The sequence below is a fragment of the Thunnus maccoyii genome, chromosome 4, assembly GCF_910596095.1.
Source record: "Thunnus maccoyii chromosome 4, fThuMac1.1, whole genome shotgun sequence".
In the NCBI taxonomy this organism is placed as follows: domain Eukaryota; kingdom Metazoa; phylum Chordata; class Actinopteri; order Scombriformes; family Scombridae; genus Thunnus; species Thunnus maccoyii.
Window position 1 is genome coordinate 28,738,641 of NC_056536.1, and position 24,819 is coordinate 28,763,459.

At 38.3% G+C, this 24,819-nt stretch overlaps 1 protein-coding gene across 1 annotated transcript; it reads right to left on the bottom strand.

Moving 5' to 3' along the window:
- Positions 1 to 2,215: 2,215 nt before the first annotated feature.
- Positions 2,216 to 8,774, bottom strand: ccn5 (cellular communication network factor 5). Its single transcript, XM_042409347.1, has 5 exons — positions 8,651 to 8,774; positions 7,164 to 7,380; positions 6,439 to 6,687; positions 5,130 to 5,371; positions 2,216 to 3,927 (listed from the first exon to the last, which is right to left on the bottom strand). The coding sequence occupies exons 1-5, from the start codon at positions 8,696 to 8,698 to the stop codon at positions 3,640 to 3,642; spliced, it is 1,044 nt and encodes a 347-aa protein (XP_042265281.1). The 5' UTR covers positions 8,699 to 8,774; the 3' UTR covers positions 2,216 to 3,639.
- Positions 8,775 to 24,819: the final 16,045 nt, after the last annotated feature.

Sequence of the window (24,819 nt, forward strand, 5' to 3'; positions counted from 1 at the left end):
AGCTATTAGAGTAACCTGAGGTGTCAAGTATCTACTATCTGGCAGGGTTTCATAATGTTTACCACTTCCTGTAGTAAAGCATGTTTCTATTGTAGTGGTGAGTTGATTGTACTGTTCTGATATGTTATCAATATATAGTAATATAACAAGACATGTTTGATTTGTATGGCAGTATACCTCTGATTATCTCAAATGTTGTCGTTAATAGCTTTATTTTCTGACAATCAAATCATTTAGCTTTGTAGATCAGTAATAAGCCTTTTAATAATAACAGTGTTTGGTTTGGATACACTCCAACCAAAAATGTTGTTTAAAAACTGACAACCCAAATATTGTACTTGTAATTGGAAATGACCTATTTCCAATCTATAGCAATTATAAATTATGTGTGAATAATGAATAAAGAGAGTTACAGAATACATCTTTCAAAAATAATGGTCTAATATCTTGAGACTTGAGACTGTTTCTCTGTAGATTTCTAGCCACACTAGCGGTATGGCTCATGTCTGTTGTCGGACGGTTGGTCCATCACTTCGGTCCAGACCGAAATCTCTCAACAACTATTGGATGGACTGCAGCTAAATTTTGTACAGACATTCATGACTCCCAGAGGATGAATCCTACTGACTTTTGTAATCCCCTGACTTTTTGTTGTAGCACCACTATGAGGTTGACTTTTGTGGTACTGAGTGAAAAGTCTCAATAATTATTGAATGAATTACCATGAAATTTGGTTCAGACATTCATGTCCCCCTCAGGATAACTGTAATCACTTTATGACTTTTCTTCTAGCGCCATCATCAGGTAAAAAATTTGATTTGTCTAGTATTTTGGTTTATGATTTTTAAAAAAAACCCTGCAAAACCTAAGACATTCCCATCAGCCTGAGCTGTATTTTGTGTTTAGTAGAGACTGTTCTCCTAAGAAAAGTGACAGTCACCCCAAAACAACCTATTGTTACATTTGAGTGACGGATGCCAACTACAATTACTGTAACTACAATTGTCCCCTAGCAGTAAATTCATTGTTACTATTGTAGCCATGACAACAGAGGTTACAATAACTTTAAGGATGTAGCATGGTTTTGTGCCTAAACCTAACCAGTTGTCACATAATAAAACATAATTATTTTTTAACAGTGATTTGTTATGGTTTTGGAAAGCACTACCAATAGAGGCGCCAGATTAGAAAAAGCTCCTATGTGTCCTTCAGGAGTGCACATGGTCAAACAACATATTTGTTCATTTAATTTGGAGGGCTTGTTGGTTTAGTGCAAATTAGCAAATGTTAGCATGCTAAACATGTGAACATAGTCGACATTATACTTGCCAAGCATGAGCATGTTAGTATACTAATATTTGCATTTAACTCAAAGTGCTGTGCCTAAATACAACTCCACAAAGCTGCTAGCATGACTGTGACTGTTTGTTTGTTTGTTGAAGAATGACTTTACTGAAGTGTATTTCAAGTGCGTTCTGATACGCTACAAACTGAGTTGTTCTGCTTTATATTTATAAATTCATTTCCTGACCTGACTGTTTGACAATAGTGTACTAGTTGAATTTCAGCCACCATTGATAAGGTCATATGGTAACAAGCAGAAATGGACAAGATACAATTTGAAACAGTCCTCCATCTAAGATAATAACCCACAACCATACATTACAACGACCCTCAAAATGATTACTTTTGATAACAAGCAGTCTTTACTTCAAAATGTTGTCTTATGTTCTAATGATGCTGGTGATATGTTTATTGCACTGCCTTTAGTCTCAGCAGTAGACCCTGTAGTCCACTAGATGTCAGGATGCCTTAAAAAGATTGTGTGGTCTGACTGACTTGTGGTCTGTTCATAGTGAAGAACTGTAAAAAAAAACCAAAAACTTAGTAATAATAGTAATTAGTAGTAGTCATTAATTTGTTTTCATTTTTCATATCAAATACCCAAAGTGGCATATGTGGTGCTTCAAAAATGGTTTTAACAGTTCATTTGCAAGGTGAAAATTGTACAAATACTGATCAATAATGAAGTATAATATTTGGGAAAGATATGTAAAAAGCTGCAGTATGTACAGATTGAGGTAAAACTAATGTGATGCATATGATTTAAATGAAGTTAAATGAAAAAGAAAATGTTTTTATGAAGCAATGATGTAATATCGAAAGAAAAATATAAACCAAAAACAAAGAAATCATTGTAACAATGCAGGCCATATGTAAAATATTGAAATATTTTTCACTGTACATAAGAGACATGTTCAGAATTATTTACAACAAAACAGAAAATGAAGAAATAAGTGCAACATCATCTAATTACAAACACACAGACAAAACTGTACAAGTTAAAAATTGCATTGCTCACATCAGGAAATAATATCTGTCAACACAAAGGTTGGAATCATTCTGTGGGATACAAGTACATACTTTTATATCATTGAAATTTGTTATTGACATATTTACAGATCAGTTGTGTAAATGTGTCTTTAAAGCTGTATTTACAACCAAATTGACACCATGTCTGAATGTCATCAAGTCATTGTTTAGTTTTTTGAAGTATTATGAAATGTTATGAGAAAAAAAATCACATTTTTTGTTTCTCCTACAAATGGATGTCTCAAAACGTTCCACAGCTTAATTGTGTCAAAACAGAAATTCTTTTTATTGGCCCAGATACTGTTATGCAAATAACTATAACAGTTTAATGGCCCTGCTTTCCCCAAATGTTAAACCCAGTATGAAAAATCTTTGGATTACTTTTGATCCCAGCCTCGTCCGCATGAAATCTCGGGTTCAGTCCTGCTTTCTAACCAAGGAATTAATGAACTAAGGAACATTGCATGAACCAGAATCTTCCTTATCCTTCCTTTATCATGTCACACTTTGTTCTGCTGCTCAAGCAAATCTTCTCTATCTTGACACCAGCAGGTGCAGAACTCTGCAGAAACCTAACATAAATCACACATTGTACCAGTTTTTGTCTCTCTGCACTGGATCCCTGTCTCTTGAATGACTGATTTCGAAACTTTACCTTTGACAATCAAGGCATTACATGATCAGGCACGTCGGTATGGGAGAAGCCTCAGTTCCTCACAGCAGGGACGTTTGGATGCTGTTTCAAAGTCAATGCTGAAAACTACAAAGGTGATTATGCAAAGTCTCAGAGAAGCCAAATCAGTGCATATCTCATCTTGAAACCTACTTATTCTTTGTCTTGGTTTTATAACCTTTTCGTATTTATATATTGTCTTCTCTGTCTCCTCTGTCTCCCTATTTCCCTTTTCCTTCTTCCTGTAAAGCACTTTGTAACTTCTGTTTTGAAAAGTGCTATGTAATAAAGTTTTCTTTCTATCTTTTGCATCTTAGATATGCTCAAAAAACACCAGTATACTGGCTTTCCAAGGGGCTGGAGTTGTGAATAAGTGCAGACAGAAGTTGTGTGTGAAGATCAGGATTCATCCCACACACTCAATCACAGTTTTTTTTTATCTACAATGTCATTTTCTCTTTCAAGGTCCATTGAGGATGCCTATGTGGATCCAGCTGGTGATACAAAAAGTTTCTCTCAATGTCCAGTCCACATGTGTGGCAAGCCTCAGAGATGAAGAGTCAGTCAGTGAAGTCTGAAGTGTTATAAGTGAATCAAGGACGGTATCCCCAAAGAGCAGGGTTACTGTACGGAGAGTAGGGGCAGTTGTTATGACAGACACACGTGTGGATCATCATCACAGCTCGCGGTAGCAGTCTGCCGGTGGGGCAGCGGAAGGTCACCTCAGCAGTGGTGGTTTGGTAAGGCATGCAGCAGCGGGAGTCAGTACACTGTCCACAGTACCGGAGCTTGTAGGCACGAGTGCTGTAGCAGCCCTGGTGAACGAGTCGAATGGGCCCCGGTGACGTGTAGCTGGCCTTGCACTGACCCTGCCGTCCCCACTGGGAAAACAACATGCACACACACGCACAGACATAGATGCACGTTAATGCAGAAAACGTCTAGATGTCTAGGTCAAAGCTAGGCTTCAATTGTTTGAAAAGTTATTTTTTAGACGTCTAAGAGGATTTCAGTGGCAATATTTTATTGTGAAGTAGGTGCAAACTACATTTTAAAATATAGTCATTAAAATGCTGTTAAAGTTTACAGTTATATATGTTACCAATGTATTATTATTGTTATTGTTATTGAATTCTCACCCAGATTTAGCCCACTATTTACATAGACTCCATAATGTCTTTTGACCTGCAACATCAATGCTTTACTAAGAGTACAGGTGTAGTAATATAAACACATCTGAGCTGCAGAGATGCTATCGAGGAAGATAGAAATTCACTGGTCAGCTTAACTAACCAGTAAGTCTGAATGGCATAGAAGACAATCTGGTCAGAAGTGGCAATGACATATCACTAATTTCACATTTCACAGCACAACCTTCATGACTATGGAAACTCTAATTCATTTATTGCCTTTTTACATCAGGGTTCAGCAATTAAGGAAAGGTTTGCAGAGCAGATATATTAAAATGTATTTTAAATTGTACATTGTTTATATCCATGCTGTTTGCAAAGTTCTTCTTTTCTGCCTTTGTTAGCAATTTTCTGGGTTTAGTGGTGCATAACCATCAACAACTGTTGATCAGTGAAAAAGCATGAAACAAGCAGCAGGAATGTTTATCAGGTCACCTGCATGCTCACACATGTGCAGGCTCAAGAGTGCACACAGTAAAAACAGTGCTCCATAGCACTACTAGTGGTCAAACTGATAGTTCCACATGGAACTCCAACTCCACATGGTACCTTAAACTTTAAAGTTGGTTGTGCACAGCAGCTCTGTGTCTGAAAAATGTTTGAAAAAGTGCATTGTTTTAACTTCACCCCAACCACATAAACATATATTTAGTTTACTCCTTGTATCTAGCCATGCAGACAGTTATGTAAGTTTTGAGATATTAATCTCTGAGAGCATACTTTTTTATTGTGTTGTAGTAATGACAGAAGTTTTAGAGACTAATATCTCAAAACTCCACAAAACAAAACCATTTTCTGTGATTTGAGTGAATTTAAAGCCATGACTGGAGCTTTATGGGATATTCTGTAAAGACAGAAACTGAGAATAGGCAGACAGTAGAAGCAAGACTCACCTTGGGTTTCCTTGGGGCAGGCAGGACTGTATGGCAAGGCCGCACTTTGCAAAGTCGAGTCTCCATTTGCAGCTTGCAGGAAGGATTCTGGTTAGAAACCCGTGTGGAGACCCCAGCCCCACAACTCTGGGAACAGGCACTCCATTGGGTGCTCTGCTCTATACAGGTGGGGGCAGGTGAGACCAGTTTGTTTAGAGGATGATCCCTCGGGAGGGCTGGCCAAAGCCTGTTGGGTCTCATGGCTAGAGGAAAACATAGAAATGGGATAAGAAATGAATAAACTGAACTCACTCAACTCAGTAATTCACTTCCAGTAGTGTCTCTGATCTCTGATTGTTTTTTGTTCACAAAGATTTCCAATCCAATGCTTTGAATTTTTGTAAGTATAAAAATCCAAAGTATTGGATTGGATTGGAAGCTTTTGTTCCTCCCAAAACCAACATGTATAAGTCATAATAATCAGCTGATCTTCAGGCATGACATAGCAGGTTTTGTATCCAAGAACAAAATGTTCCATTGCTGTTCTCATAACGTAGTTTGACTCAGACATTGTTTGGAATTCCACATGTTTTTTAGAGTGGCTTCATGTCCCTAACGCCCATTCTCTCTCTCTCTCTCTCTCTCTCTCTCCCTTTCTCCCTCTTTCCCTCTCCCTCTCTCCCTCTCCATCTCTCACACACACACGTTTCCCTTTTAATGGAGTAATGCAATCTCCACATGGCTTCGTATGTTTAATTTTTGCACAGACGTGGTTGTTGTTATGAACTAGGGACCTTGGTAACTGTGCAACAAGCAAAAATGTTTTGACTTTTCCAAAGAAATGTGGGTTATATTTGGACTTTGGGAGTTTTCCTTTGGCTAGACACACCCCGCTTTAATGCAAAATGCAGCAATAAAAACTTCCAGACATGACCACCAGTGACAAAGCTCATATAAATGAAGTATTATGTTGCCATATGGACTGGTAATCACTGAGCAACAATTGTAAGTGGGGAGTCCAGTGATATATGGAGATATATGGCCAAAGTATGGCTCAGGTGTCAGAATTTAATGGAATAGTTTGTGATATTGGGAAATACACATATTTCCTTTCATGCTGAGAGTTGGATGAGAAGATTTATACTACTCTTATCAATCTTCTCATCAAACTCTCAGCTAAAAAGTGGATATTTACTAAAATGTCAAGCTGTTCCTTTAAACTCTACTCACTGCTGCTGCCAGTATAAAATCTACTCTCAAACATAAATAAATGCCTGTATGAGAGAAATGTTTGTGTTCCTCCTTAAAGAGTTCCACCTGTGGGGTTTACCTGTGATGGCATCCTGGATGACTGTGTTCTCCAGGTTTTCACACACCCACTCCTTGCAGCACTTCCCCGGTAGCCGGATAAATTGTGGGTTGGGACAATCTGGAGTGGGAAGACGGACAGTCAGGGGACAAGCCGGCACACAGGTCACCCCTCCACCTCTGCAGTGGCAGTAGGCATCACAGGAGGGCTGAAAGGACTGGCCCTCCTGGTAAGTGATGCCATTGACTTCACAGCCCAGATCCTCCTGACCTGTCGGATACACAGCACAGACACCACTTTAACTTCCTCAACCACACCTGCACCTTGGATTGAGAGGATCAGGTTGGGTGATGGGGAGGGGAGGTGGATGGATGCAGGGGGACACAGAAGGGGAAAATGAGAGAGAGGGGTGAGGACACAGGAGTGACTGTCCCTGCCAATGGTTATGTAGTTTTATGGGAAACCAGGCTTCTCTACTGAGAAACCAAGGAGTCTGTTTTCAATCCATGAGTGTTGTCTCTGCAATCTATCATGCTCAAAAGGTAGTCATTAGAGTAAAATGTGTCAACAGCAGCCCTGGAAATAGAAGTCCTGCTTGGCTGAGCAGACTCTAAACATTAACTGTCTGTTTGTGCCGCTCATGCGCGCTGACTGAGGCTCTATCACACCCTTCCTGTATGTCCTCCACTCTGTCTCACCAACATAGACATGGGCCTGCTTGTTTGCTTGTTAGAAGAGGCACTTACCGACACACTCCCCAGGGCTTCCGGGGAAGCTGGCGCTGTAGTCGCACTGCAGCCCTCTCTGGCTGTCGCAAGGAAACATCTCAGTGCAAGGCTCGCCTCGCTGCCGGGCACACACCTGGCAGCACCGGCAGCCATCCAGAACCAGTGGGACTCCTGTGGGACACTGAGGGACAGGACCAGGGCAAAGGCAGGGCCTGTCACACAGCTGGCACAACACCTGGAGGGACAATACACAGGAATAAGTTAGAGGAAGGCTACAGTAGAATGAGCAAAAAACAAAAGCCTCTAATATGAAGAGCATTGTTATCACCACCACAACAATTTTCACCATCCAGATGATTATCCTCTTGACCACATTTTCGTATTATGTGAAGGAGCAGAGAAAATATTATTGGTATTCTCCAAAGCTGCACGTTGGTATCCAACACTGTCAGGCCACATCACTGTTTTCAATTAGCCTACATGTATCTGATGGAGCCAAAACGCAGGCCAGATCTGCTGAACCAGCCAAACCTCACTTAACCAGAGGAGAATAATCCCCTCATTGCTTTTATACAAGGAAAATGTAAACAAATACAGTCCACAACTTGTTTTTCATGCAACAAGATAATGCTACTCTACCGTAAATCTACAAACATGTACACAGATTTACTGTTAATCAACTTTAAACCAAGAAGCAAGACGACAATGTGGAAGAGAAAAGTGTTTCCTTGAATTTGGTGTCTTAAGAGTTAAGAGTTTGGACACACTTTCCCATTCACTTGAATGGGAAGGTGTGTCCAAAGTTTTGACTGGTTCTGTATGTCAACATGATTTTGAGTAATCAAGTATCTTCTGGGCTGAGATGGAATTAATCAGCAACATTTGATTAATAAATTCATCATTTAAGTAATTTTTCAAGCAAATATGAAAAAAATCTTTAGTTCCAGCTTCTCAGTTGTGAGGATTAGCTTCTTTTATTCTTTTATTTGTCTTATCTGATCATAAACTAATATATTTGGGTTTGGTCCAACAAAACAAGACATTAGATGATTTGATCACCTTGGGCTTTAGTAAATTGTGATGAGCATTTTAAATAATATTTGACATTTGATTGACCAAATATTTTATCCACTAATCAAGAAAACAATTGGCAGATTAATTTATAAGGAAAACAGTTGTTAGTTGCATTGCAGTCCTACTTATTTTAAAGATCATATTTGCATATCTTGAACACAGGGCTGTCTGTAAACTTACTTCTGCCCAGATGTGATGGCTATGATCACTCTTCCTTTCAACTCAAGACAAGCATCCAGGACAAACATGAAATAACTATCATTTATCATTACTTGACCACACTAAAACCCTGTTTCTATGATTTCTTCCACAATATTAATCAACATTCTAACAATTACAAGAGCCAAGAAAAATCACAGGAAAATAAGCTTCATTGTTTGAATCATCTCATTCAGAACTAACTACTGTAAATAAGAAGGAACAGGCCTCACCTGTGTTGCCACACACAGCAGTACAGCCAAAGCTATCACACAGTCCATGGGGGCGAAGTCAGTCTGTCTCACTAACCTGTGTGACGATGTGGTGCTAACAGTGCAGCTGTTTGCTAACTGCTCATTCTTGCGCCTGCTGACATTTATAAAGTCTGGACTCTGATGTCACGGGCTGACTACCGTGTAAACAGCCACTGGATCAGCGTCAGAAATGTTTCACATTCCTCCTCCCTGCTGCCCATTTCCACTTCCAGACACACACACACACACACACACACACATACACACACCCCTTCACCTCCACTCGTCCCCCTCTTTTTCCTCTCCTCCCTCTCTTTCCAGTCTTGTGGCGTTCTAAGTTTACACAGCTTAACACGAGCTGAGGGGAGAAAAATACATAAACCCAGTTGTCTATAAGTCAAACAACCTCCGGGGCTTTTGTGGTGACGATTCCGATTTAAGGCGGTGAGATTTTATCATGCTGATGTTTTTGCAAGCTGCTGCTGCTGTATGGTCAGTCAGATATAGTAGCTGATCTTTTGAACGGACGAATATGAATCAGATATTTCCACTATTTAATTTCTCATCCCGTAACCTAAAATACATCTGAAGCCAGACTTAAAAGAGATTTAATCCTCCTCTTCCCCCTGGTTTCCATGGTGTCAGGGCAGCATGTCTGAGGTTAGCATGAACTTGAATCATCATGATCTCTTCCATTGTGAGAGAAAAGCTTTCCCCCCGAAGAGAATTCAAACAGGGACCTGGAAGCAAACAGTTTCAAAGGACTCCTCAGAGGCCACAAAGACATAACTGAGCTGCTTCATTACCAAATAGTTGCTGCACAGGCAGCAGTTCTGGCAACGAGACTGATTCAGCTCAGGATACACGGTGTACCAGCCATCTTCATTAAACCACACAGTTTGTTTGTTGTTGTTGTGATTAACCAAAAGAGTCAGCCTTCCTAGCAGCGCTGTGAGGCTGGCACAGTAGTGTTTTGAGTTGAATGCTTATGCTCACAATGGAAATGTTAACATGCTGATGTTTAACATGTATAATGTTTACCAAGTCCAACATATGAGTTTGGCATGTTAGCATGCTAATATTTGCTAATAAGCTCTGAACACAAAGTACAGCTGAGGCTGAGGGGAAGTCATTAGTCATGCAGGTATTTGGTACAGAGCCCTCAAAGTCCTTAAAGATGTGACTTCTTTATCTTGTGCACACAAGATATGGATCTTCTTTGCATGTATTAAAAACTTGTGAGCACATGTTGTGCACAAGATAAAAAAGTATATATAATCTTTCAAGACTTTGGATGTAATTTGATCACCATTTTGGGTAAATTGAAATTTCAACCCGATGATAGGTTGTTCACTAGAGGAAAAGGCAGATCATCAAAGTTACTACAGTTCATCCTAAGGGGAACATGAATGTATGTACCAAATTTCATAGCAATCCATCCAATGGTTTTTGAGACATTTCACTCAAAACCAAAAATATGAACCTTCTGGTGGCGCTAGAGGAAAGGTCAGAGGATCACCAAAGTCAGGAGGCTTCATCCTCTGGGGAACATGAATGTCTGTACCAAATTTTATGGCAATAAAAGAGTAGTTGTTGAGAAGTTTCAGTCTAGACCAAAGTAGTGGGCAAACAGACCGTCCATAAAGCCATGCTTCTACAGCGTGGCCGATAAAAACTCATAAAATGACACTACAAAAATATTTAAAGTAAAAAGATTGCAGTCACTGAAACAGGAATTAAACTATTCATGGTCAAAGGAATTCCATCGAAAGTAACAGTAGATTCCTGAATTTCAGAGCTAAGTGGGCAGTAAAGACATCCAGTGATGAGTTATAAATAGAAGGAGACAGACAGAAAGATAGAGAAAAGAGGAAAGTATGTGTGTCCCGGCAGGTGGCCTCCAGGTGGCCAGCCAGTCTAGAGTACTGAAAGGCTTCAGATTCAGATTTCTCCGAAAACTATGCTTTCCTGGCCACCTCTACATGTGTTTTCCATGCTCTCCAAGAATGACAGAAGCTGGAAGGATTGCATTATAACATGCAACAGGCCTACTATAACATACCGTAGTTATACTTACATAGTTATACTTGGTAGGACCCATTGCATGAATACTAGATTCACTGTGCTTGTCCATGAGCAACTACTGTGTGAAAAGGATATAGCCAAGTCATAACATCAACAACTGCAGCCAGTATCAGCCATAGTGAAATCATATCTGCCAATGCAAACCTAGAGAGGCACAGAAGGCTCGACTCATTTTTCCAGCGAGCACACAGATGTTTGAAAGCTCCCAGACAGTAAAGTATCACTCTAACAGTGGACACTTCTCTTTTGAAGAAACCCCAAAATCCTGTACAATGACTCCCTTTCAGTCTGAGTGAATATTGTTTTGGTATGTGATGGTATGTAGGAAAATCCCACTGGATCCCTTGTTGATTCATGCATGCATAAACTGCATGGCAAAGTAAGGAAAATATTATTTGTCCTGTAAATGTTAGGAAAGAATGCATTGATCTAAGTGCTGAGAGTAGAGAAAATTGTTCTACCAAATCTGTCACTATGGAGCAAAAATGTGGAAGTAGCAGATGATACATTGTAGACTCTGACTGCTGTAACGATACTCTAAGGTGACACTCTGCTGAAGTTATGCACTGCTTAAGTGACATTTACAGATGTGAAACTTTGTTGTTCTGCTCTGATATTCTGAGATTCATTTCACAGTGAAATCAAACAGTAACATGCTCATTGAATATCCAAAGGCTGCCAAAAGGAGGATTAATAAATGTTATTAATTTCTGTTATTACTACTGTATATTTGACATATTTTTCTTTAATTTGTTGAAATTGGTTATACTCAACAAGTAAAATCATTGATCATCGGCAGAAATCAGCGCTGATATATGGAACATAGATTTGAGAACTTGTTAAAAATAAATCTATTAACAAGACTGAGATCCCATTTACACGTATTAATCACAACAGTGTAACTGCATCCAGTGAGCATTTGAGACTCATTCAAATCCAGTTGTTAAAACCAACTTGGGAGGTGATTTTAGATGCATTATCCAGATGTTGAAAGGGTGTAATGCACCCGTCTCTCCAAGACGTGACATAATCTTTACGCCCACAAATTCTCCAATTGTGACTATGCCAGTAAGTGGTCTGTTAGCCTCTGGTCTGTCCCTGAAATAACAGCAGCTGACGTTATGCTGAAATTTCTCCCTTGGGAGAGAGATAATCGCCCCCTGTCTCAAGCGATAGGGGCAATTTCACCACACTTAGTCATGCAGAACGTACTTTTTCTGAATCTGTGTGATTTGAAACCATTGTGTTGCTCGTAGTTTCATAAATGTGATTCATCCTTGTGTTTCTGTTGTTAGCTAGGTAACTGTTACTATTGTAAATAGAGTTTACAAGTTATTTGTCTTCTGGGACGTTTGGCAGTTAAATGCTGGTATTAAATCACATCTGGACACAAAAGTGTTTTTGAAGCGTTTTTTTTTTTTTTTTTTTTATACCCACGTACCACAGAATAGATCTGCTTCCATTTGATCCACAGTGACTCAGAGACATAGGTCATTCATTCATCACTTTGGGACCCCCTTCATTTTTTTACTCCAAATCTTTTTTTTTTTTTTCACTCTGGCGCGACATAGTGAAGTGTAATCTCCACAGACAGCTCCCACAAATCTCCTGTTGTTTATATGTTGTAAATTTATTAGTGGTAGGCTATCTGTCATGACTGATCGAGGCCCACTGTCACTATGAGCTTCCTGATATCAGTCAGACTGGTAAAGACAGTTTAGAATGGAGGATGGAGGTCGCAGTCAGTGTGGTTTAAACAGACTTAAAGCTTCAGTAGCGGTTTTGATGTCTTTCTTTTGATATTGATCACCAGTAAGAGTCTACTGCCATGCTAAAGGCTCTGTTGGACAAACTACATTGACCTGATGATGATGCAACAGGAAATTTCAAGGATTACCAAAGTTATTACAATTCTTCCTGACGGGGATTAATGTCTGTACCAAATTTCATGGCAATCTAATGTAATCTAATGTAATGTAATGTGATGTAATCGAATCGAATCGACTCTAATCTAATTTAATTTAATCTAATCTAAGGTATTTGGTGATTAAAGTGATTTTTTTCAAATTCATGGCAAACTATCTAATAGTTGCTGAGACAATTCACAAAAAAAACACAAATGTGAACCTCATGGTGGCGCTAGAGAGAAAGTCAGTGGATCATCCAAGTCAGTAGGATTCATCCTCTGGGGACAATGAATGTCTGTACAAAATTTCATCCAACAGTCAGTTAATTATGAACTAATGAACTGACTGACCAAACAGAACTGTCAAAGAGCCGAGCCGCTAGCGTAGACAAAAAAGCAGATTAAATATGTGTAAATGTGTATAATTTTTCTAAATTTTCTCTGGAGTTGATTTTTGGCTGTTGTAATTTTTTTAACAACCAAATGACATTCAACCAAGCTCTTGGGTAGTGCTTTCTCTGACAAGTCCATTTTCATACCCCCAACATTTGTGACCTTAGCAAGCCCAGACAATATTCAAGTCTGCCAGTCTGTGGGTTCAGGTGGTGCCAACAAGCTGTGACTGATTTGAGTGTAACCCAGAATAAACAGGCTGTGGTCTGTAACAGCCACAAATAATACTCAAATCTTCTCACAGGACAATATTTGACACATAACACACAGAGCAGCTCCAAGTGCACTTGGTAATTGGTGTCTGAGGTTTTGGCACCATGTGTCGCTGAAATTTTTCCGGTCATTGGCAGGTTGGCTCTGCCAGATCTGCAGGTATCCTTTCAGTGAAGACGGCAGATTAGTCATGACTGCTGGAACAGTCAGAAATAGCAAAAAACAGGCAAGTGAGCCAACTCCGAAGCCTAAAGTCAGAAAGCATGTGTGACTTGTTGTCTGTTCACGATGTTGATGTACTGAGTTATACTGACTCATTATTCCAGTAAGGATTTTGGATATGTAATGTACTGACGGGCATCACTGGATCACCACCACACCCTGTAGAGGTCACAGACTGAGTTATCCTGATCCATTTAAAACACAATAAACACTCAAACGGCACTGTGTCTGTTCTGTCTGCTTCTCTTCCGTCTTTTCCTTGTGAGTCTCCCTCAACACACCTCAGGGCAAATAGTTTCCTCTTACAGAGACTGTAGTTAATGTTGTCTTTGATTAACATTGGCTCAGACTTCTGGTCAGATTTTTCATGTAGGGGACGTAGAGCAAGAAGTTTTGAGTCACTCAGAAATGTATTTTGCTTCTTGTTACTTCACCTGGATGTTTGAGCTTCACTGTGCAGAATGATGTAAGTGTAGTTTGACACTAGAGGGATGTTTTTACATTCATCTGCAGAAAAAGGAAAGTTTCTCTGTGCTCACCTTAAATCCCAGTTTAAGGTGTACTTATGAGCATGATTTGTGGACATCACAACTAGTTTTGAAAAAAAATATTTGCATATTCACAGATTCTTTAGTGAGGGAGAAGGAGGAGACTTCATTTTAAGAATTTCTAATGAGGTGATTGAACTTCTTTGTGGAAAAAACATATTAGACATAAATCATTATTCAAGGCAGGATATTTTTTATATGTCTTAAAATGTGACTGGAGGAGGTCTTAAAGTCATCCATTTTCATCCAACACACTGGTATGAATCTGGGCGGTAGCCTGAAAAGCAGAGTAAGTGCCTTTTTAAACAAACTAAGTCATAAAATTTTTAATAGGGAGGAAAAAGACAAGATGAAGAGCTAAATGTCCAAGCAGATGGAAGATTTGTTGAACATTTACATAACATACTGAACAGCCACAAACGTACCCTCACATGTCCAGGTGTTTCCTCTGAAATCCATTCTTGCAAAACTGAAGAGGAAATACTACAGGTGCACCGCTGTTATATTACGTAATATACATATTAAATAGTAATTAGTGGTCTAAATATATCCAAAACAAGGGACTGAGACATGATTTAATTCCACCTAGCCACTCAGCCAGAGACTAAATACAGTAATTACCTAAATTCCTCACTAAAAGTCTAAAAATGTCCTAGGACTGAATTGAAAACCACAAAATGGAAACCTGTCAGAGAATGTTTTCTCTTTTTTTTTTTAAGAACTGATTGTGTAAGGTCTTTGTGCATGTGCACATTACTGCTTCTAATATGATTCATGTGTCAAGATGTGGTCCAGATGTAGTAAGAGACACACACACAAACACACAAACACACACACACACACACACACACCAGGGCTCTTCCAACATGGATAACTCCTGCCACGGCCAAAATGTTTTCCCTAAATTGACACCTAAAATTCCAGGCATTCCAGCTCAATGTGTGAAAATCCCACAGTGTTGCCACAGGAACACCCAGAGCCGTCGATAAGGACATCGTTTTGACCAAAGGTCGCCTCCTGACGTACACAGGGTCGAGGTCACTGCCGTGTCTACAACGACAAAAGAAAAGCACGCACCGTCCAGACATTCATTCGCACCTACTCATCATGACAGCTGCACTGATAGACGTATCAGCAAAGGTAGAAACAACTGTCTGTACGGCATCACATGTTGTATCAAAACCCAAGGAATGTTGCTCAAGTATCAAATGACAGCTTACTTAAAGGGGACATACCCTGCTTTTTGTAATTATCTTTCATTTGTATACTGTTATGATGTTGTATATCTGTGTTAAACATGGTCAAAGACTCAGCCTGCTCTGACCACTTCATTTGTAATGTCACCTCTACTTCTTCCTTGTGATGACATCAGATTGTTCGTGCATGCCCATAAACAGCCATCTGTAGCCTTTGTTGCTAAGGTTGTTCCACGGGTTGTTTACATTGTCCATGGATATATTACGGATCAGATTTGGGCTTGAACATGTAAGGATGTATCTAAGAAGTTTCCATTTTAAGTAAAGAACAAGAAAAAGAAGTGAAATCCTAATGCTACTGTTTGTTTATGTAGCTGCTGGCCAATCAAAACAGAGCGGACTCATCGAGAGGGGGGGCCTTAAAGAGACAGGAGCTAAAACATCCTGTTTCAGATACAAGCTGATCTGAGGGGCTGCATAAAGGATCATTATGAGAAATAAGGAGCTTTTTTAACTGTAAATCATGCAAAGATATTCCAGTAGAGCCCCAGAATATAAATAAAGACCTGGAAATGTGCATGAAATGTCCCCTTTAAACTGTATTTCTTCATAGGTGAGTTTGGTTAGGAGTCAAATTATAGTGCTGAAATGGGGATTTTTGATGTGTCCGCAGTATAAAGGATCTATTTGAATCTTTTCCCCTCAGATTTTTTTTCCATTTTTCTCACTTATATTTATGTAAGGTTTTCAGAGGAGAGTTTTTCTTTGTCTGTATAGAGCCCTTATTCTGAGTTAGGTCTTACTGTTGTTGCAAAGCCCATTGGATTTGACATCGGCTTGACCTGACTTGGATTTTATTATATCATCCCCACCATTATACACACTTTTTCGTCCGAGTCTGGGTTCAGGAGGTGTTTGTGGAGAGCTGCAGCAACACAGAGTAGAAATAGCCTTCTGCACTCGTGGACACACCTAAACCAAAAAACACATTCATTTCTGGCTTCAGTTACTAAAAATAAATGGCAACAAATAAATAAGGAACAAGGACTCAAGTCATGTAGACAACCACTTCCTACCATGGTACACAGTGTCAATATTTTTAGCTGAGATTGTGCGCTAACTTCAGGTAAAGGAAAGATATATTCTGCAGACAGCTGGAGACACCTGAGACACTGGAAGACCACTGAGGATTTTTTAATCATGCTAGTCTCTTCTGGTGAATTTAATGAAGACAGGATGTAATTGCAGACTATTTTTACAGTACTGCTTACTGAGAATAACATCATGCGACACATGACTCATGAGGGAATGTTGGAGGAACATTTCTACTAATTTAGAAAGAATTCTGCTCACATCACAACACAGGATTGATCGGTTTATCTGCTTTCTGGGAGCCAGGGGATACATCATAGAAATAATTCCGCATGTGTTAATTCTTCCAATAACTTTCCAGAGGCAACACCAATAACATTTTGAATGCAGCTCAGTGTCCTTGAGCGTAACAGACTGACCACAGCTCTGAGATAAACATCGGGTGTTGGACACAGCACAGCGCTCCAAAACCGAATTATAAGGTGAAATGGTTCAGTGATGGCATGATGTTGCAGTTGCCAACGTGTGGGAGTAGTCAGGATGTGCTGTTGCTTTCCCAGTGGTAATTTGGAAACAGTCAAGCGTGCATTGTAACTTCTCACAATGTTTGTTTGATTTTTTTTTTTTTTTTAGTTTAGTTTGAGTAAAGAGTTTTATCCTGTAATATGTGTGTGAATGTGTCATGGAGGTTTTAATGCTGAGAGACTTGTTTAAAATCGTGTAACTTGCCGCCATTGATGTGTTATTATCCAAAATACAGAAAGATGAGGATGATCTCACCCAAACATGTCTTCATTCAACACTTCCTCTCAGTCTGCTCCAGATTATATAGCAATTATCTTCTATTTAAGTAAAAGTAGCAAAACCCTACTGTAAAAAAAAATACTCCAAACCAAAGATTTTACTCAGTATGTAAGTATCAGCAACAACATGTACTTCAAGTATCAAAAGTAAGAGCACTCAGCATTACATTCTTATTATTATACATTTTATATTATATTAGATTATTATGATTGATGCATTAACATGTAATGTCGAGGCGGATCTGAGGTGAGGTGGATTTTATTATTTATTTGTTATTAATGTGTAAAATAACTAAAGCTGTGAGCTAAATGTAGTGGAAAAAGTATAATATCTCCTTCTGAAATTTAGTGGCTTAGAAGTATGAAAGTAGCACAAAATGGGAATATTTAAGTAAAAAGTACATCAAAATTGCATTTCAGTACAGTACTTTGGTAAATGTACTTATAAGGTACAGAAGGGAAGCAACCTTGTTTTACTGCAACACTGAGAGGCACAAAAACAGAAACTCTGACCAATATTCTTTCTTTCTTATATATGAAGCTACACATCTGCAGGAGTATTATGTTTATGAAATAAGTCTGAGTTTCCCTCCAAACAATAGCACCAAGCAGCACTGAAACTGTGTATTCTTGATAAGACATACAGGCCTGTTTGGTGCAGTATGGGCTCCACACAGTGGACCCTTTTACAATGAGGATATTTTGATGTGGAAATAATATATATATGGGGATAAAGTTCCTTTTTCTAGGTTGCATTTTGATGAACATTTTTAGTAACCAGACCCAGTAAGCAATAGAATATAATGATTTTGTTTTTGATAATATGATATAATGATATATATACCAGATGCTGCTCAGTGTCTTTTCATATGGTCAGAGAGACCTCCAGTGGTCAAGTAAGGGTAGTTTACAATGCAGAAAAGTTGACATTTCATCATAGCTGCTTGAACTCAACTATGAACACACTTACTTACTGATTACTATTCTTATTTTATCAGTGTTTCATATCTGTTTTCCTTATTATCCCTTAAATTTCATATGTTTATATCACACATCCATGTACTGCAGTAAAAAATGTCCCTTAACATCAATTTACATGTATCAAGAGAGCTTTGTCCGTGAAACTTATCATATTTAAAACAATTATTAACACATAATCTGATCCTCCCCTTATTCATGGCATACATTTTGATGTCATGACCTTTAGCACAGTAGTAATTAATAACATTTATGGCGGGTTTATCACATTCAGTGGCCGTAGTCATTAAGCTTCCTTGTGCAAAGAGTACAAAAAATTTCCCCTTACAGAGACGAGATCCTGGTAAAGATAAAAGCTATTTAAAAGCATCTTAGACCTTAAGAGAACTCCTAAGGTGAAAAACTGTTAGGAGTAGGGAGGAGGACTTCTAAGAGGCTTAAGAGTTTCTTAAGCAGAGGAGAAAATGGCAGAAAGACAAAGAGGCGGGAGAAATATTCTCCAAACACTGAATGACAGTGAGTTAATGAAAGGCTACAGATTAGATCATGCAGGGATAATGTTTGTGGTTGATCTCATTAGAGATGTGCTCACATCTCCAGTGCAACACAATACAGCTATAAGAAATTAAAGTGATCACAACACTAAGATATTTTGCAAATGGAAAAATTTGGAATTTGCTGTCATCTGGGAAAAAAAATGCTTATATAGGCTGACCATCAGTCACAGAAACTGATAAAAGCTGAGCCATTGTTCCCCTGTTAATATCAAATAGATTAAGTACTGTACTGACCAGCATGGTAAATAAACAAAGGAATATAAATATAATAACTATCAGTATGTGAATAGGCTACTGAGCAAGGAAGCTTGTGTTTTAAAACATTTCATAGGCTACTTTTAAAGTATGGCTCACAACTTATTCAACAGATGTTCATTACATAAATTAGTATTCATAATTACACCATGTCTTTAAAATATTCTATGATTAGGCCTGTCGATTTCACTGTCTATTCTATGCACATTATCACTAAGAGTGCATTTTTATTTCTTTTCTTTTCTTTTTTTTTGATCAACCAATCACACCTTTTAAAAGAGCAAGTCATAAAGTCATACCAACGGGATCAATGACACCTCCTCACTAAGGTAAAAGTTTCTGTCCCTTCTTTGCTCAGAGTTGCTCTGAGAGTTTTCCTAAATCACTCCTGTGCTCCGACTCCTTGCTAGAAGTTTTTAGGCTCATTGATTGTATATAAAGATGGACGACATGAGAGCTCCCCAGAAGTGGAGCCAAAATATCTCAATCGATCTTTATATACAGTCAAGGCCTAAATGATGGCTTGACTTTAGATTTTCTGAGCTTTTTTTTGTAAGTTATATTTTGAATATGCTTTCAAAAATAATGCCATGAATAGTTTTTCTTCATTAGTTAACTTTATACAAAGTTCAGTAAACAGAAGAAACTTAAATCAAATCAATATTTGGTGTGAGCAGCCTTGCCTTTAAAACAGCTCCAGTTCTCCTCGATACAACTGCACACAGTTTTTCAGGTACTTGGCAGATCGGTTGTTTCTGCATCTTGGAGAAGTTGCCGCAGTTCTTCTGTGGATTTAGACGTCTCAGCTGCTTCTGTCTCTTTATGTAATCCCAGACTGACTCCATGACGTTGAGATCAGGGCTCTGTGGAGGCCAAACCATCTGCTGCAGGACTCCTTGTTCTTCTTGTCACTGATGATACTTCTTTATGACTTTGGCTGAATGTTTGAGCTCATTGTCATGCTGCAGAATAAATTTGGGACCGATCAGACACCTCGTGTGCCTAGTATTGCATTATGAATAAGAATATAAACATCTAAAATGCCCAAAAAATTGTACATTACTGTATATACATATAATTTTTAAACATCTTTTTGATAACAGGTTCATGTGGGGATTCATGTAGGTGAGATTAAATGTTAATGTACTGTAATGACATGTTTTATATCTAATATTTATATATACACATACCCATGTTTTTATATGTATATACTTGCTTGCTTTGCCATTTTGCCATCGTAAGTTATTTTTCACATAATTTTCAAATATGTGATACATTTTATCTTGCCTTCTTTCCCTTTACTATCTAATTGTGGCATTGTTGCATAGATATAGATTTGTATTGTGTAGTTTCTTACTTGAATGTAAGATGTTTTCTATCTTGACCTTTGTCCTGTATTTTTCTGGTTTGTATAAGTTGATTTTTTGATTGATGTGGACTCGTGTTTGGTCTCAGGCTTCCCTTAGATTGACCTCTTAGGTTGATTGGCCTGATGTGTAGCACCTGTCCTGACTCGACCAGTCAGATGTCTGTTGTATTTCATCCTGAAGAGGGCGGTTTGCAGAAACACTGATCTTCATTTATTGAAATAAGTCTGTTTTTTTTAAGTGTGTGGTTTTCCCATTCTCTCTGGGATTCTTACAGGGCCATAACTCATGTTGAGTACACTGAGGTCATGTCCATATTTTTTTAATTCAAGGGGTTTTAAGGAAGGTTATACGAAAGGTTTAGGAGGAATTTTTCATTCTACAATGGGTATTGTAGAATTGGTGGGTATTGGTATTGTAATAATATGACATAGCCTATTTAAAGTGGCTCTAATCAATAGTTTTATTAAAATATGGATCAAATGAATGTGTGTAATGTGTGTAATGTGTAATAAGTAGTAATGAACTAACTAACCTATCAATTGCCCTCAACTCTACAAAGTGTTTTAGTGTCTTTTAACTCAGGTAGTTTTGATTAACTCTCACTGCTCTAATCAGCATCGTTTTCAGCAAACAAAAACTCTAAAAATCCGCTGTACGCTACCTGCTCGGCACCACACAGCAGACAGACAAAGTTAGTGACTAGCTGGTGAACATGGTGCATTTAGCATTTAGCAGCTAAAGAGACAGATATTTCCCTCAGGAGTTGGTGAAGACCAAAACAGAGTTAAAAGAGAGTGAATATTAGACTCACATTCATCAGGTGAACAGAAACACAACTCCAAATGACTGATAATGCTGCTGCTTGATGTATGAATAATTAATCCAAATCCTCAAGTATGACAATTGATTACAGGTTTAAATTTCACTACTTTTAATACCAGAATTTATTAAAGCAGTGTGGACAAGACAACAGCATTTAGACCTTCATGTAGGAAAGTGAAATGTATAGAAAATATATTTGAAACATTGAATTGGAACTTGAATATAAATGAAATGTGAAAAACACAAATAACCATAAGATGTCACTTTCTTTTTCTTGGCAGTCTGACTTCTGTATTTCTAAAATCCAGCTATGGCCCTGGATACTTAATGGAACTGTGAAAAAGACATATTTGACATAGAATATGGAGATAAATAAGGATTTTTCGGTGTTGTCATATTAAATAGGTACTCAGACAGATTTGAGCTGAGTATAAAAACAGCTGGGATATGTGGGAAGACCCAAAACAGCAAATAAAAAGACCACTAGAGCCTGCTCCTATTGTACCCTGCTCTGATCTGACAGAGGTTGAAAGGCTTGGTGCAGTGTTTGAAAACCAAATCTATTCCACCAGTATGACAGGCAGGAATTGTGCCACTGAGAAATCAATGCAGTGCTGTGGATCAAAGGAGAGACTGAAGAATAATACGCTTTTGATATGATGGAGGTTGAAAAGAAAAAGGTGTTTCATCAGTCAGGAATTGAACTGGGCTTCATGTGACAAAAGCCGAGAATTAAAATATGTTTCAGGTATTTTTTTATTGGTTATTTCACTTTTGTGGGATTCTCCTCTTTGATAAAAAGCCAGTTTCACAATACTGCACGTGTTTCTACACAGACTTGTGACCACTACTACTACTTCTACACATTTATGGTTTTATAGCCTGCGGTGCAGTTGTTCCAAACATGATAGTGTAGTGCAAATAAGAGTGAAACTAGGGTTATCTGATAAGAAAACAGATTTATGAGATGTCAAGAGTCATTCCTTGCACAACCTCCCGTATCTTCATGAATGTGATCAGGAAAACTAACGGCAGGACTGTTTCAACACCAATGAGCAGGGAATGGATGCTTTTTTGTGTAGGGGTGAAAAGGAAAGAGAAGATAGAGGAAGATATCTTTTCTTTTCATTACCACAATGTATTAAAATACAAACTGCATTACTTGCTAATAAAATGCTGCAGCTACATACTAATAATACAGTATTCAACCACAGGGTGGTGCTAAACGACAAAGACACCAGGTGATGCTTCACAGGCTATGAAACCTCTGTGCAAGTTCAGACTTGAAGAGGTTTTCACTAGAGTTGTTTTTTCAGTGGAAAGTAGTTCTGATAAAAAAACAAAATACTGACAGTAAGAACAGTAGATTATCCTGAGTAACCAGGAAATCGTATCTCAAATGAGCTGTTCAAATGTCATTTTCCAGCTTTGAGCACTACAAGTAAAGATCTACTTCTGCCCCGGTGGGTTGAGTTTGCAGCAGGGAACAAAAAACCTTCACGGATGAAACTGAAACTACCAACATTACACATTTCTCAGGGTTAACTTTTTTTGTTTTTGTTTTTTTGTCTGATCCTTCAAGAAAACAACTACTAACAGCCGTAAAGGGACTCTTGTGAACCTTTTAATTCACCGGGACACAATACGAAGCTCAAAACATCTCTACGATTTGCAAACACATGACTGAGAGAAATGTTTCTCAGTGTTTCAAAGCACTATAAAAAGATTACTATCAGCAGACAACAGACATCTGGGCAGCAGAAGTGAAACTAGAAGAGAAACGTCAGACATTCACATGACAAGACAGTGATGATGACTCGGTCAGTTTCAGGAGATGCTGGTAAATCTGCAACCAAAGCAGAGTAAACAAGCTTGACATTTTGAACCGCCAGCGGTTTTGACTCTGATTCCAGCTTTGTGGAGTGATCTTGTGTTTTGTTCACTGATTCCTCACTGCTTGGGATCCTATAAACACCATTGTGTGTGTGTGTGTGTGTGTGTGTGTGTGTGTGTGTGTGTGTGTGTGTGTGTGTGTGTGTGTGTGTGTGTGTGTGTGTGAATAATAATTAATATAATAAGTTTGAAATTAACTTTTTCCCCCTTTAAATATATTATTGAACCCCAACATGTAGAAAAGTATTGCAGTGGTAACATTTCACTTTGCCACAAACTGGACTTGCATATTCAATGATGGTGACGGAACAAAGAAATTACCCTAAAGCCCTGTTATTACACCTAAACAAGTCAGTGTTTTAAGTTTTATATGTTATATAGGCCACGCATGAGCAAATATATGATCCTTTTGTTCTCCAGAAAGTCATTCACAGACAAAGAAATGTTCAGTATGTTATCCAACATATGTTATCGCTCAGACCCCAACTCCCTGTTAGACCTCTTATAAACAAACTATTTTAAAACTCAGATGACAGAAATCCAGACTTGTTTGGGATTTGGGATGTCGTAGTGCTGCGTAAAAAGTACGATCACAGATATAGAGTGTAATATGAACATCCAACATCAGAATCAGCTCAGCATCAGGAAGATACACATGGATATACAGCCAGAACAAGGACAACAAGACTGAACAAAGATAACATAAACATATGAGTCTTATGTACAAGCAAATAGGTGAAAAAATAGATACACAGACAATAACATACAGTGTCTGTATACAGGTCAAACAGTTTCTATTAACTGTAAACAAGGATACAAGTAGTCCAAAGCGTGTAAGAGTGCAGGGAATGCTGACATAAATATTGAATGGGTGATGTAAAAAATTACTTTATATACACACAGTAGGGGTTTAATCAATAAAATCAAAATGTAATCTTTATTGTCATAATGTCATATGCACAACGAACAGTCAGCTGCACTGTACAACCATACATCGTTGAGAATTAAACATAAAATTATGAATATTTTAAACGATAAGCATAATAAATACAAACTGTACAAGACAAAAATACAAAATTAGATACAAATGTGAAAATAATTTGATATAAATGTATGAGCTACATGAGCTATTCAAACAAAATCAGGGGAAGGTATGTTAAGGTAATACATAATGTGAATGCTGTGTGTTGAGCTGTTAAACAGGGTCCAGTGTTTCCAGGACCAACATGAAGTGTTAGAGAAGTTTTGCATGTCAGATATCAGAGTTTAAATGAGCAAGTCTTATCTGAATTTGCATTTCTACAAAACAGCACAGCATCCACTGAGGAGAGGATAGAGCATCTGAGAAGACAGAATTATAAAATTCAGAAAGCAGCAGGTATTCAAAGTTTGTAGTAAATGTGTCTCTTTTAAATCCCCACAATTAGAAACCTTTTTCAATTAATTCTACTTATTCATTACAGGATGAACTGTTATTTTTTTGCAGCCTATATGCTGAGTCATTAACATAAATATAACAAATTGCTTTGTGTCGTAACCTGGTTTAACATAATTAATTAGCTCCGTGGTAAAGCTCTCATCACATGGGTGCAAAGCTGCTGCCATACAGGGCTACTAATCCTTCTACCTGTTAGTCTACATTAATGCACCGCACAGCCTGCTGCACCGTTGCAACCATTCGGTTTTGCAGTACAGTAGGAATACTTGCAGCGCGTGTGTGTGTGTTTTTTTTTTTTTTTTTTCGCCGGTAGCTGA